The 13,911-nt window shown below is 40.8% G+C and overlaps 1 protein-coding gene across 1 annotated transcript; it reads left to right on the top strand.

Annotated features, from left to right (window-relative positions):
• Nucleotides 1-448: 448 nt before the first annotated feature.
• Nucleotides 449-9,610, top strand: LOC144020687 (von Willebrand factor A domain-containing protein 7-like). Its single transcript, XM_077524406.1, has 18 exons — nt 449-607; nt 810-1,039; nt 1,126-1,333; nt 1,501-1,586; nt 1,680-1,773; nt 3,347-3,475; nt 3,851-4,037; nt 4,137-4,306; nt 4,425-4,537; nt 4,693-4,809; nt 4,944-5,120; nt 5,203-5,338; nt 5,424-5,576; nt 5,657-5,749; nt 5,842-5,951; nt 6,151-6,315; nt 7,653-7,976; nt 8,111-9,610. The coding sequence occupies exons 2-18, from the start codon at nt 839-841 to the stop codon at nt 8,567-8,569; spliced, it is 2,922 nt and encodes a 973-aa protein (XP_077380532.1). The 5' UTR covers nt 449-607; nt 810-838; the 3' UTR covers nt 8,570-9,610.
• The last annotated feature ends 4,301 nt before the right edge of the window (nt 9,611-13,911 follow it).

Raw genomic sequence — 13,911 nt, 5'->3', positions numbered from 1 at the left:
CTGCCTAGGAGGACTCAATTCTAGAATGGTGGCGATTGAATATTTGCGTGTGTGATGTTCTGTGCTGACATTACTGGAGCAAACCACATACAATACAACCAAAATTGTTAAATGCCTGATTTTCTATCTTTATATATGGAGTCTGTCATTAATTTGAAAATAAATAAATAACAACAATAATAATAATAATAATAATAACAATAACTATTATTATTATTATTATTATATTTGACAACTTCTTACATGCGTACCAGGCCTATGATAGACTAGTCTTCACTAAAAAAAGAGAAGCTAAAAATCATCCATGCTGACAGAAACATAATGGGATATGTAACAGTCAGACACCTGAGGGTGTGGGAAACTTCTTTATCTCAGACCATTCAAGCAGCCTTTAAGATGACGACAAGCCAAGGACACACTCAAACACAACATTGCACCCAGTCAAACATACACCTGCACGCACACGCAGTCCAACGGCTCGCAGATAACCGAGAACCTACATTACACAAGCTACCTGAGTTGATCCTGGAAACTGGAATGCACCCATTGGGAGACTGAAGCAGTCCCAACTTCTGAATAACATTTTAGTTTACAAGAACAAATTAAGGTGAGGCTGTCAGTTTTAATGTCTTCTTTTTTCCTCTTGGTTATGTGTTACCTAGGTAATGTTAAATGTTTACAAATTCTTCCTATTGCTCACATTGTTCTTGCAAATGATTGTGGATTTAATTCTAAATGAAGAGTGATAGTTTTGTCAGACATCGAAAGGATGGATGTTGGTTTTATAGAACATTTTTTATTTTAATTAGGTTTCACCGCATCGTTGACGATCACCATAATGAGCAGCAAGCGATCAGTCTTGCTCCTAATGTCTGTGGTCCTCGAGCTCACGGGCCTAACGCGAAGCTTCCAACCACTCTTTGCCTTTGATGGAAACTCCACTTCTCACCGCGACATCACCCAAAGGGCAGTTCTCCGAAAGACTGCCGAGGTCTGTCGAGACATGACTCGAACAGACGGAATGGACTTCAGTCTGACTGTAAGATGGCGGACACACTTGATTAGTTATACACAATCTCTTGCTAAAACTCTAAAAAGAACTTTCGACTTTTCTTCCATCTTCAGATCGATGACAGTCTAACAGTTGATCGAGTACAAGAGGCATGTTCATTTTCGGACAATTCTACTTCACTGGTGTCCAGTGTCTTGTTCCATACTTCCATTGCCAATATGTACTTCAGTAATGCCTATGTGGATTTGGTATCTGTGTTGAGTGACGAGCACCATTTTGATAGTGAGATGTTCCAGAAAGGGAGAGACCTAATCACAAAAGGTATACAAGACCGTGTCGAGTCAGATCCAACTGTGCTGTTTTTCTTTTATTTCTAAGAGTGCTCACCGCCATGTCTCACCTCTGTCCAAACAGCAAAATGTTACTGAAACAGCCAAGTGATTTGTGACTGTCATTTTTAAATTATTTTCCACATTGTCTCACTGTAGGTGTGTCTGCTGTGAAGGCCAGTGTGAAACTGGAGAACTTCATCGCAGGACGCTGGACTCTTGGACGTGTATGTCACACTCTACAGGTGAGGTTAAAGAAGAATGTAATTTTGGAGGTGTGATGCAATCCATGAGCGAGGTTTATGGTGTGTAGAATTTATTATGCTGTATACTTGCAGGACTTCTACAGCCACAGTAACTGGGTGGAGTTGGGAAACACGTCTCCTTACAACACCCTCATCATACCTGAGCAAACTCTTGAGAATCTGGCAGGTAGGATGCTATTGTTAATATTTACAATGCATTCTTTCCATAGCAACTGCTGCTTTGTTCGAATGAAGGTGACGGTGTATGCATCAGTTAAATACCACAAAAGGCATATTGTCAGTCACCTTAACATGTGAAGTGATTTATGTCTACACTGGGATGGTTTGTTTTTAAACCGGTCCTGATAAAATGAGGCTTGTGTAGCATACTTGGGGGGGGTCAAAAAGTCAGCACATACCTTAGATGTGTCACATGACTCATATAGTGAACGGGGGCTGATTTTAAGTCCTTGTATGAAAAGAGCTTTAGGAATAAAAAAAAAAATGATTGATTGATTGATTGATTGATTGATTGATTGATTGATTGATTGATTGATCACCAACATATTTAAGAATGACACATTAGATCAGGGGTGTCCAAACTTTTTCATTTTAGGGCCACATACAGAAAATCAGAAGGACGCAAGGACCACATAATGTTATGAAGAGAAATTGTGTTTAATCTTAAAAAATGTACAAATAATTTATTTGTGGTTGTGCATATTTAGAAAAATGCTACAGTATATAAACCAATTTATTTGTAATATGGCAGTAGTGTTGTTATAGATTTGGAATTTTTCATTTTAGTTAGTGGTTCTGTTAGTTTTTATTAGTTTAGTTCTTAAAAAATGCTTATTTTTAGTTTAGTTTGTTAGTTTCAGTATTAGTATTAGTTGTTTTTTTTTTTACATGTGTATTACTTGTGCGTAATATTTAAAAAAAAAAAAAACACCATGGGAGCATTTAAAATCACATTTAAAATAATCCCCAAAGGCTCATGCATTAAATTACCAAAGACTAAAACGAAGGACATGTTTGCTATAATTAGAGTTAGTAAACATAAAATGTAGTAAATGTAAACCAGTTAGTTTTCGTTTTTTAAAAAGCATTTTCGTTTTTATTTTGTTTCGGTAACAATATTGTTTTGTGAATTTTAGTTTAAGTTTTTTCATTAGTTTTAGTTAACTAAAATAACCTTTAATGGCACCTGCTTTGCGATACCCTCCCTTCTTACTTTGACCATCTCCAAACATTTTTGTTTTGTTTATTTTATTTGAACTGAGTCAAATGCCATTTTTAGCATATGTCACGGGCCACTGAAAAATGGACGGCGGGGAGCAAATGGCCCCCGGGCCGTAGTTTGGACATCTCTGCATTAGATGTACTTCACAACAAAACGAAAAAGTTAATAAGCTTCAGCTCTTAACCCCAGCCAAATCCAATCTTCAACCCAATCAGCCAGGTCAAAATAACAATAATTAGGGTGTATGGTATTTACAATATTGCTCACTATTCCATATTTTAACCAATCTTCTGCATTACATACTAGATATGCTGCTTATGCTACTTTATTCACATTTTGGGCTATTTATTTATTTATTTATTTTAATTCTAATAAATCTACGAGACCTGTCCCAAGATTCCAATCCCAATCTACAGCACTACAACAAGATACAATGTTCCACCAAAAACCTTGTCTTTTAAACATGAGTTATTTGTCTTATATACCATGTGATTTTTCTGACCCAATTTGCTTGTAGGACCAAATATTTCAACCTGTAGAAACTGTACAGGAGAGAACTGTGATGACAACATTTTGCCTGATGTGCTGCAGCAAGGGCTTCTTACTTCTGGTTACTTCAGCCTCCTATCGTCAGAAAAGCCAGAAGGTAACTTTTCGAGAAATTGTCTGTATGTTTATTGAATGAATAATTTGTTGATTTGAAAGACCATTTAGCTCATTTTATAACATAACACAATGCATCGTGAGATTTACTTTCGCACCAAATGTATTAGCCCACAAATAAACATATTCAGGTAATAGTGAATGTTAATCATTGGGAATGTTCTGATATCTTGTAAGAATGGAAGACATCATAATGCGATCCGCTGACCTCAATTGGGTATTTACAGCGCCGCTAAAGAAAACACAGAAAATACATCAGATCACAGTCAAATCGTTCATGTAGTTGCAATTAGCAACCATCGCAAATGTTACATTCTGGGGTGCTATACAATCCAATTGGTTTTCTTTGTGCTCCAAGGTAAATGCAGCCATGGAGGTTCTTTTGACAAAACGAGCAAACGTGAGCCAGTGGGGGGCATCAATAAAGATGTAATTGAGTCAAGTCATGGTTCACTTCATCATGAAGCAGCTGATTTGGCCGTGAATGCCACTGTGGAACTTCTGGAGGACATCCGAACAGCCGTTGGAGACAAGAACTTCCTACGGTACATGACAAGCACACCTTGACAATTGAGCATTATTGAGTTCATCAGGACGAAGACATGCAGTGAATGTTTTTTGTTTTTTTTCTTAAATTCCCGCAGACTGATGGGCCTCTCCCCGTCGTCTGCACTGTGTTTTGTCATCGACACGACAGGCAGTATGAGTGACGATATAGCGGAAGCAAAAAGAGTTTCCTTTAACATCATTGACAGTAAGAGGGGAACCCAGCAGGAGCCTTCGGCCTACATATTGGTTCCTTTCAATGATCCAGGTAGTCAGCGCACTCGTACAAAGTGCTATCATAGCTTCCAACTTTCCTATAGTGTCAGGTTAAGGCTCAAGTGAACCTTATCGTAACGAATCGTGTGAAAATCTGTTGCCATTTGCAGGATTTGGACCTCTGTTACTGACGACTGATGCAGACAAATTCAAAGAAAGCATCGACGGGCTGACTGCCAGTGGAGGTGGAGACATCCCGGAGCTGTGCTTGTCTGGACTGCAGGTGTTTGCAGCACAGTCAACCGTTTCTCAGCAAATACGATTTCCAATTTAGACACTAATGTGGATTAGACTAATAGATTTTATTGTATCACAATTAAACTTCCATTCAAGTCAGTGTATACATTTTGACTACTGTATTCTGTTTTTGGCTGACAGCTTGCCCTTACCGCAGCTCCGCCTTTATCTGAGATATTTGTCTTCACTGATGCGCCAGCAAAAGATGCACACTTGAAAAGCACCATCACTGCCCTTATCGAGAGCACCAAGTCGGAGGTAAGTCACATCTCCAAATATCAAAACACACCAAGGTTCGAGCTTCATTTTAGCCAATGACAACATAGCATAGCATCCATCAAATTATTGTCACATTCTTGTTTTGTTTTTCAATTGCTCTCTTGAATTGTCAGGTAACTTTCATGCTGACGGATGTCTTGAGCACTCGACGCAAAAGAGCACTGAGTCAAGCTGATGCGCAACTGTACCGTGACCTTGCTCGGGCCTCTGGAGGTCAGGCTATTGAGGTCAGCAAGTCAGATCTTGCTCTGGCTACAAGTGTTATCGAGGATTCTTCATCCAGTGCAGTGGTAAGCAAAAAAAAAAACAGAGATGGGCTAAATGTAAAAACGGTACACGATGTTTAAAAATCCTGCATACTGTCTTTTTCAGGTAACAATCTTTCAAGTCGTGATGAACCCCGGAAAGCCTGATAATTTCACATTTACTTTGGATAGCTCACTACGAAGCATTATTATTTACATCACGGGAACGTCCTCGCTCTCCTTCAATCTAACCAGCTCCACAGGTCTTTTTCTTTATATCAAGTACTATACATTTAAAATAAAAAAAAAGATTTATACATATTGAACATCATTTTACTTCCCTTGCAGGTGTATCTCAGGACTCCAGTGAGTCTAGTGGCCCTCTGGGATCTTTGAGCTCGGCAGGTAACCTGCGACGACTGACCCTCAACAATGACAGTGAAACTGGACTGTGGGAAATCAGTGTAGACTCCAATGACCCTTACTCAGTTAAGGTCGCAGGTCAGTAGTAAAATCTATCTTAAAGATGCAGGTGAATTGTCTTTTGTAAATGTTTTAACCATTGTAAATGTTGATACTAGGTCAAAGTTCAAAGAACTTCATCTTCAATCTTGTGGAGGCTAATAAGGGGGTCCATGGTGACTTCTTTCTCAAGGAGGGACGTCCTCTTTCAGGTCAAATATCCATCACTCGTATATCCATGTCCCCAATTTGTCCATGTCCCAGGAATTGTAAAAATGACTGTCTTTGTTTTGCAATCTTTCAGGTAGTAATGCCACCCTGTTGTTAACAGTGGCAGGAAGTGACAGTGTAAGGATTCCAGAGGTCACGTTGTATGACAGCTCAGGGCCAACGGAGGTCACCGGGACCTCGCAGGCATGTTGGACAATCTTCTTGAGCAAATATACCACAGATATTTTGCCAGTTAATACTTGATATTCCTGAAAACCTGTTACTGAATGTCAAGAAGCCAAGTTCTGTCCCTATATCCACTACTTTGTTTGATACAGAATTCAATAATTATTTCAGGTAGACATTCGCTTTTATAGCATTGGCCGTGTCCTTTTCTCCACAGTCATTCGGAGATTCGAACTTCCTGGTGACATTTAATGACATTCCAGCGGGTGATTTTGTGGTTCGGTTGAGAGGAGAAGAGAGCAACGCATCATCAAGGTCAACGCCAAGCGTGTTCCAGAGGCAGGCCTCCACTCAGATTAAGACTTCCAGCATTTCTGTGACTGTGAGCTCAACCACCTTCAGTTCTCTATCAAAGGAAAACAGGCTTTCATCTTTGATCTCAAGGCTCATCATGGTTTTAATAACAGCGTCTGTTATCTTAAAGCCCCAGTGTGCAGTGCGCCATCTAGTGGTCAAAGAATAGAATTAGGAGCATGCACACTACGATGGCTCAGAGAATTAGCTAACAAGAGAGGCTAGCCGGTGTTATTTGGAGCCATAGACTGGAGTGGCTAACAAGAGCGGCTAGCGCGAGGAGCTAGCTAAAACAAAAGGCTAGTAAAAGCTTGCGAGATCAAAGCAGAAATAAGCCTAAATCATGAGAGTCAGTGAAGACCACCTACAGGCCCCAGCTGTGGAAGGTAAGCGGTGGTCGAGCCATTGGGTCTGACACACGATCCAAGCACCACCGGGGGTAACTACATTCGCAAAGTTGTCCTTTGGGCATCCATAGCAGGAAGATGGCGGCGAATCATGGCAGCTCTCGTAGCGTCTAGTAGCGTGGAACTTCAGCCAGGTAATATAATTAATGATTACCAGACCTACGATTATATAAAAAAAAACATGTATATATATGTTTATCCAATACAACATATTGTTTTGCATACTATTGGCATAAACAGTCTGAAAAGAATGAATTACTGTATTAGTTTACCACTGGATGGTGCTAGGGATCACTGACTGTCCCCTTGCATAGGTGTCAAACTGCATTCCTCGAGGGCCGCAGTCCTGCAGGTTTTCGAGGTATCTCTACTCCAACACACCTGATTCAATGATCAGGATAATTATCAGGCTCCTGCAGAGCTTGCTGATGAGCTTAAATATGAGTCAGCTGTATTGAAAGTGGGAAACCTCGAAAACCTGCAGGACTGCAGCCCTCGAGGAATGCAGTTTGACAACTAAGCTTAAGGGCACTTCGAGACCCAATTGTTTTCATGGACTTTGTGTTGTGAAAAGGAACCAAATCTATTGTGAAAACGACAGTGATCATACATGGGGTGTTTCGCATCACACATATCTGGTCCCTGGATTCTTTAATATTGCACCCATAGACAGATATACGTATGTTGAGAAAAGACGGCATTATATATACATATATGTATAAACTTATATTTTCACGGTTTTACGATCCCCAATTCCACAATCATTTTGAAACCTATTCAGTGTTCATGAAGTTGAACTGATCAGCATATGTGAAATGAGTCCACCTGCTACTCGTCCACTTCTTTAGTGCATATCAGGGTTCGAGTAACAGCATTCACACTCAACTAAATCATAGCAGACTTCACTTAACAGATCCAACTCTGTGAACACACTTTAAATGGCTGTTCCCTTTTTTAGGCTCAAGTCAACAGCACCAGCATCGAACCAGGATCCACTGTATCCATCCCTTTCACTGTCACCGCAACAAGCAATGGAGTCGTTAACGAGACCGCAAGTGGGACATACACCGTGCGTGCTACCAACGACCGCAGCTTTAGCTCCACCTCGCCCAGTTCTGTCACCATAGAAACAGACAGCGGAGGGAAAGCCAACGGCACCGTGACCCTGACCGCTCCTGACAGTGCGGCATCGGGAACCGACGTCACGCTTACGATTGAGGCAGAAGATGCAGCTGCGACTGATATCAACTATATTGTCCTTAGATTTTCAATTGCTGCTGAGGTAACAGAAAAGTACTTGAAGTTCGAATAGTTCATGTATGTCGTTTGATTATAATGGCAACTTTAATGCCAAGTCCATCCAGTAACTTCCCATTATTATATCTGTCCTATAACTACTCCAATGTTTGTCTCCAGGTGACCGATGTTAACAGACCAGTGTGCCAGGAGGTCAGTACGACCACCAACTGTTCATCTTCATCGCTCTGCGACTCCTCCCAGTGGGAATTTGTGGCCAACGTGACCGATGGTATCAATGGGACGGGTATTGACATCATTACCATCCGTGAAGGGAACGGGACCCTCAACACGACCACAGTGGTCGGGCCAGCAGGCGAGAACATCACTGTGGTCTCCTACCAGGCCTCCTGCTGTGCAGACAGAGTGGAGCTGTCTGTTGTGGATAACGTGGGAAATGTCGGAATGTGCGTGGGCCAGGTGAGACAATCCAGCACAGTTGCACCAGTGACTGCAGCTAATGTGACGACGAATCTGACGACAAGTGTGACGACTAATACTACATCCGCTGGAGGGCGTACCCTGAGTACAACACTTTGGTTCTGGGCGACTGCTGTGGCGCTCCCATTCTGGAAATGAAAAACATGCATGGAATTATATTGATTGGTACCTACTTTGAATTAGATAGATGTCACAATATCAAATTATACTTTTGTCTAAGTATTTGTGTTTGGATGTGAATTGTAATCATAATTTAGCTTTATAAGGTTTAATCATTGTTCAAACATTTTTATTGTATACAGCAGCATAACAAATTGTATAGCATAATACATTTTGGGGAATGTTATTGAATCTCTGGGAATACAGCAGTGCAGTCTATGTTCAGTTTTGTCATTAATTAATTTAACAACATGTTTAACTCATTTGCTCCCAGTAACGTGTAAATACGTTTTTTTAATGTTAATGTTCTGTGTCCCAAAGACGTATATATACGTGTTTTGTTTTGTTTTTTTATGCTAGAGCAGGGGTGGCAAACTGCGGTCCTCGAGGGCCGGAGTCCTGCAGGTTTTATAGATTTCCCTACTCGAATTGCAGCTGATTCCAATCAACAGGCTCGTTAGCAGGCTTCTGCAGAGCTTGCTGATGAGCTGATCATGAATCAGCTCTGTTGAAGAAGAGAAATGTCCAAAACCTGATGGACTGCGGCCCTCAAGGACCGGATCTCGCCACCCCTGATTTACAGAAGGCTTTGATGCAGCCTCTCAACTGCAAAGAATGGTTGCAGAAATGGTAGTTATCCAGCAGGTAGCAGCAGAGCAAAGAAGATCAACCAGGGCCATGTAGAAAAAAAGCTCAATTACTTTGAATAGATTTGTGAAAACCGATGAAATTTAGCTCTCTTCTATTGCTAATTGCTGCAAAATGGAAACAGATAGAAACATACTTTGTGTTCCTGATGAAAGAAGAGACTTTAATCTTTCTTTTGATAGGTTGCTTTTATAGCAATAGAAGACAATATTCTGTGGGCCTTGCAAAATCAGTCAAAATCCAGTAAAACAGCCGGGAGCGAACGGGATTTCTTCTGTGAAAATGGCTGGAAGTGAATGAGTTAATAGTGTGGTAGTAGTTTGCAGTGATGTGAAACTTAACATGGAGAAAATAAATAAACCATGGAATAGGTTTTTCGGTGCTTCTGTAGACTGTAGTTTGGATTATGAACTAGTAGCACTAAGACATTCGTTTGTTCATCCAATTGCTTTCTCGGACGCAGCAGATGACTGAAAGTACAAATAACCTTTAACCTTCAGTTCTGTGAAAAAGTCCTAGGCTACCACTAGATTTGTTTTTGCAACAAACCGCTTTTACAGTATACATTTTTACATTGGAAATTGTTGGACAGAAACAGGACATTTAGCATTACTGTATTACTTAAAAACTACAGAACCAATTTCCACAAAACTGTGAGGGGAGTTGAGGCGTGAGACAAGGAGGAATGAACAGACCACAAAAAAGAGAATATGGATAAGGGTGCCCTTCCCAAAAATAATAATATTTAAGTATGCTTGAAGTATACTCAAAATTAAGAGAGTATACTTTTTCTTGTACTTATTGGAAATACATGCCACAAAGTAAATGTTAAGTATTCTAAGTTATAAGTATACTGAAAAATATAAAAGTTTACATACTGTAGTATATACTTAGAAGGCACTTAGAAGGCACTCGCTGCAGTAAAAGTAACGGACCAAAATCATAGGTTAAATTTTAGCCTGGATAGCATAGAGATTGAGGTACCGAAGTTTGCTGGTTCGAACCCTGTCAATTCAACCCTGCTGTAAACTAAACTGTGGACACAAGTAAGTATGCCTAATAGTGTACTTAAATATACTTGAAAGTATTCATAAGTACTTATACTTATACTTACTAGTATACTTTATAATGTACTTAAGTATACCGGTAGATTTAAGTGTACTAAAACGGGCCAATTTGTAAGTGGTAAAGTTTAATTTTAGTACAAGAATAAGTACACTCGAAAAATAAACTTAGGTATACATAAGTATTATGTACTTAAAGTATAGTACGTTTTGGTAAGGGTGTGACTACAGGAGTGTATGTATTTTTATTTTTTTCTTAAACCATTTGAGCCACTACGACAGTATGAAACAGTCTGATTGTCTGACGATCCGATTTTCATAGACAAGGTTATATAGCCTGTTGGCTAACCACCAGATGCCCAATCAAACAGACGCTCAAGGTTCAGCTTTAGTGGAGGCCAGCAAACAAAATAATAAGCAGACAAAGCAGTGTACTGTAAAGTGCCAGCCAATGTACTTGTTGAGCAAGGAGCTCATAGGGCTCAATCATACAAGTATTTCCCTCATAGGCTAATAAAACATTAGCAAATAAAAGCCGCGAGCTGTGAGAGAGATGAAAATTGCTTTTTATGGACAGCATGCACTAAATTTACAGTGGCTTTTATATATTACGACAATGGAAACATGAAACAAGATATTGGAGGTCTAAGATTGATTTTTGCTTCTTGTTGAGGAGCATTCCCTTTGGATTCCGTTAGCGATTAGCTTTTGGACTTTTGTCAGTGTCCAGTCGGTATGCCCTTGTTTTACTTTTGAACTTGTTTCCTATATTGTTAAGCTTCTTGTCTTCCACCATTTCTGGGCAAGGATGAGGGCACCCAATCAAACGCACACACATGCAGGCACACAGTGCGATAACAAAGCCACACACGGCACTCTATCTACCCGACGTGGAATGTACTCATACAGCGGCTGAAGCGATCCAAATTCTGACATGCAGAACATGTTAAGGTGAGACTTAGTTTGCATTTTGGATACGGAGAGGAAGGTTTTTTCCTATTTAAAAATAAGCAAGTGTTTCTCAAAAATAATCCCAGTTACAATTTTTTCCTTTTGTGCTTCATAATATTAATCTAACTAATCAAATGCAGAGAGGGGAATATTATCATTATAGTAGAGCTGGCGAGGCTTGACTTGAGAAATAAAGCGATGCTGTTGTGATTTCAGTTTCTTCTAATAATCCTCTTTCATCATCACCATCATGAACACCAAGTGGTCATTGGTGGCTGTGATCTTCATCTTCAGTGGCCAAATGCAAAGCTTCAAACCACTCTTTGATGGGAACTCCATCTCTCACCGCAAGATTACCGAAAGAGCAGTTCTCCGAAAGACAGCCGAGGTCTGCCGAGACATTGCTGCTGCACAGGGACGGGACTTCAGTTTGACTGTAAGAAACTGTCAGAGTAAATTTCCATAACTGTTGGGGTAGACGTTGTGTGTAATCTGAAGAGAACTACCATCCATCCATCCATTTTCTTGACCGCTTATTCCTCAAAAGGGTCGCGGGGGGTGCTGGAGCCTATCTCAGCTGGCTTTGGGCAATAGGCGGCGTACATCCTGGACTGGTTGCCAGCCAATCACAGGGCACACAGAGACAAACAACCACAAAAGCACACCTAGGGACAATTTGGAGCGCCCAATTAAACTGCCATGCATGTCTTTGGAATGTGGGAGAAGACTGGAGTGCCCAGAGAAGACCCACCCAGGTAGGCCAGAGCCTGGACTCGAACCCAAGTCCTCAGAACTGAGAGGCGGACATGCTAACCACTAGGCCACCGTGCCACCCAAGCGAACTACCTTGAGTGTTAAATTGACCACGTCCTCATTTCCAGTGAAGGAGAAACTTTCCAATTTTACAGCGCTGTCGACATTTCAAAAGCAATGGAGTATATGCCACGGAAGAGGCGGGACGTGATTTTGCACATCAGTTTATTTCTGGTCCGGGTTGCGAACGCGCAACCCAGGGGCACAAAGTCAGAAGCACAAGTATTTTTTACGCATCGCAGTTGTGCAAAAAGCAGTCCCGCCTCTTCCGTGGCATATACCCCATAGTTGCTGTTGGGATGGCATGGCTCAGTGGTAGAGTGGTCATCATGCAACCCTGAGAGTGTGGGTTTGATCCCAGGCCAGTGTGACTGTGTCAAAGTATCCTTGAGCAAGATACTGAAGACCCTGGTGGCTCCTGATCCTGTGTCATCAGACGTCAAACTGTAAAGTGCTTCCAGGTCCTTGTAAGTAGGAAAAATGCTATAAATGAAGTATCATTTATTACAGTAAAGTGTAGTTTGAGTTAAACTTTTAACATTTGCGAAGAGGAAATGTGGTACAGAAAAATAGAACACTAACTAACTACTACTACGAACTACTAACTCTCTTCCTTGTGAATTGTACTGCTAGGTGTGTCTGCTGTGAAAGCCAACGTCAAATTGGCAAACTTCATCATAGGGCGTTTAACACTTGGACAAATATGTCACACTCTGCAGGTGAGTTCAAAGACGGTTGAGCTCATTGATCTTGTTGGTTGGAATATAATCAATCACTTTGGATGTAAGATGCAACCAACAAGCACTGTGACCTGTGTACGATACTGTTAATGACATTGTGCACCCCAAGGACTTCTGCAGCCACAGCAACTGGGTGGAATTGGAGAACACTTTTCAGAATCTGGCAAGTAAGGTGCCAGATTTGGCTCGACTTGTATGAACTATTTCTCAGAACTGAACTCTGAACTTCTTAAATATGCAGAAAAGAAAATGTTAAAAGTAACTGAAGAAATCCTCAAAACTAATATAAAATGTAAATAAAATGTCAGAAAACTGATACCAAAAGGGGCAGCAAAAAGTAGATTAAAAAATTTGATAAAAATGTCCAAAAGAGGAAGAAAAGAAGCAGAAAATTGACATTACATAAAACTGTCAAAAATGACAGAAATTTGACAGAAGGCAGAAAAGTTTGATAATTATGAAAAATGGAAGTATGAAAAATTAACATACATTAGGCTAACACGAACACACTGTTTCCTTCATCACAACGTTCAAATGTTTTGTGGCTCCAGACAGAATTGTTGTGATTTATTTGGCCGAAAATGGCTCTTTCGACAGGAAAGGTTGCTGACCCATTAGGCTAACATATTATATACACAATCTTTCCCCAGGCCCCAGCAATATAGACTCTGATTTAGATATACTTTATAACTCATCTGCTTTCTGTCTCCAGGTAACTGATATTAACAGACCAGTGTGCCAAGACGTCACAACAACGTCAATGGGACGGGTATTGACAGCATCACCATCCGTGAAGGGAATGGCACCCTCAACACGACCACAGTGGTCGGGCCAGCAGGCGAGAACATCACTGTGGTCTCCTACCAGGCCTCCTGCTGTGCAGACAGAGTGGAGCTGTCTGTTGTGGACACCGTGGGAAATGTTGGAATTTGTGTGGGCCAGGTGAGACAGTCCAGCACAGTTGCACCTGTGACCTTGAATGCTACGCCCAGTGGAAGGTGCACCCTGAGCACATCATATCGTCTCTGGGTAACTGTTATAACACTCACACTTTGGAAAGAATGGGGCTCTCTCTTCATATGATATCTATTGTCTGCTTTGTGAA

The sequence above is a fragment of the Festucalex cinctus genome, chromosome 6 (genome assembly GCF_051991245.1).
Source record: "Festucalex cinctus isolate MCC-2025b chromosome 6, RoL_Fcin_1.0, whole genome shotgun sequence".
In the NCBI taxonomy this organism is placed as follows: domain Eukaryota; kingdom Metazoa; phylum Chordata; class Actinopteri; order Syngnathiformes; family Syngnathidae; genus Festucalex; species Festucalex cinctus.
Note: the sequence above shows the minus strand (reverse complement) of the source record. Positions and strands in the feature narration are given on the sequence as shown.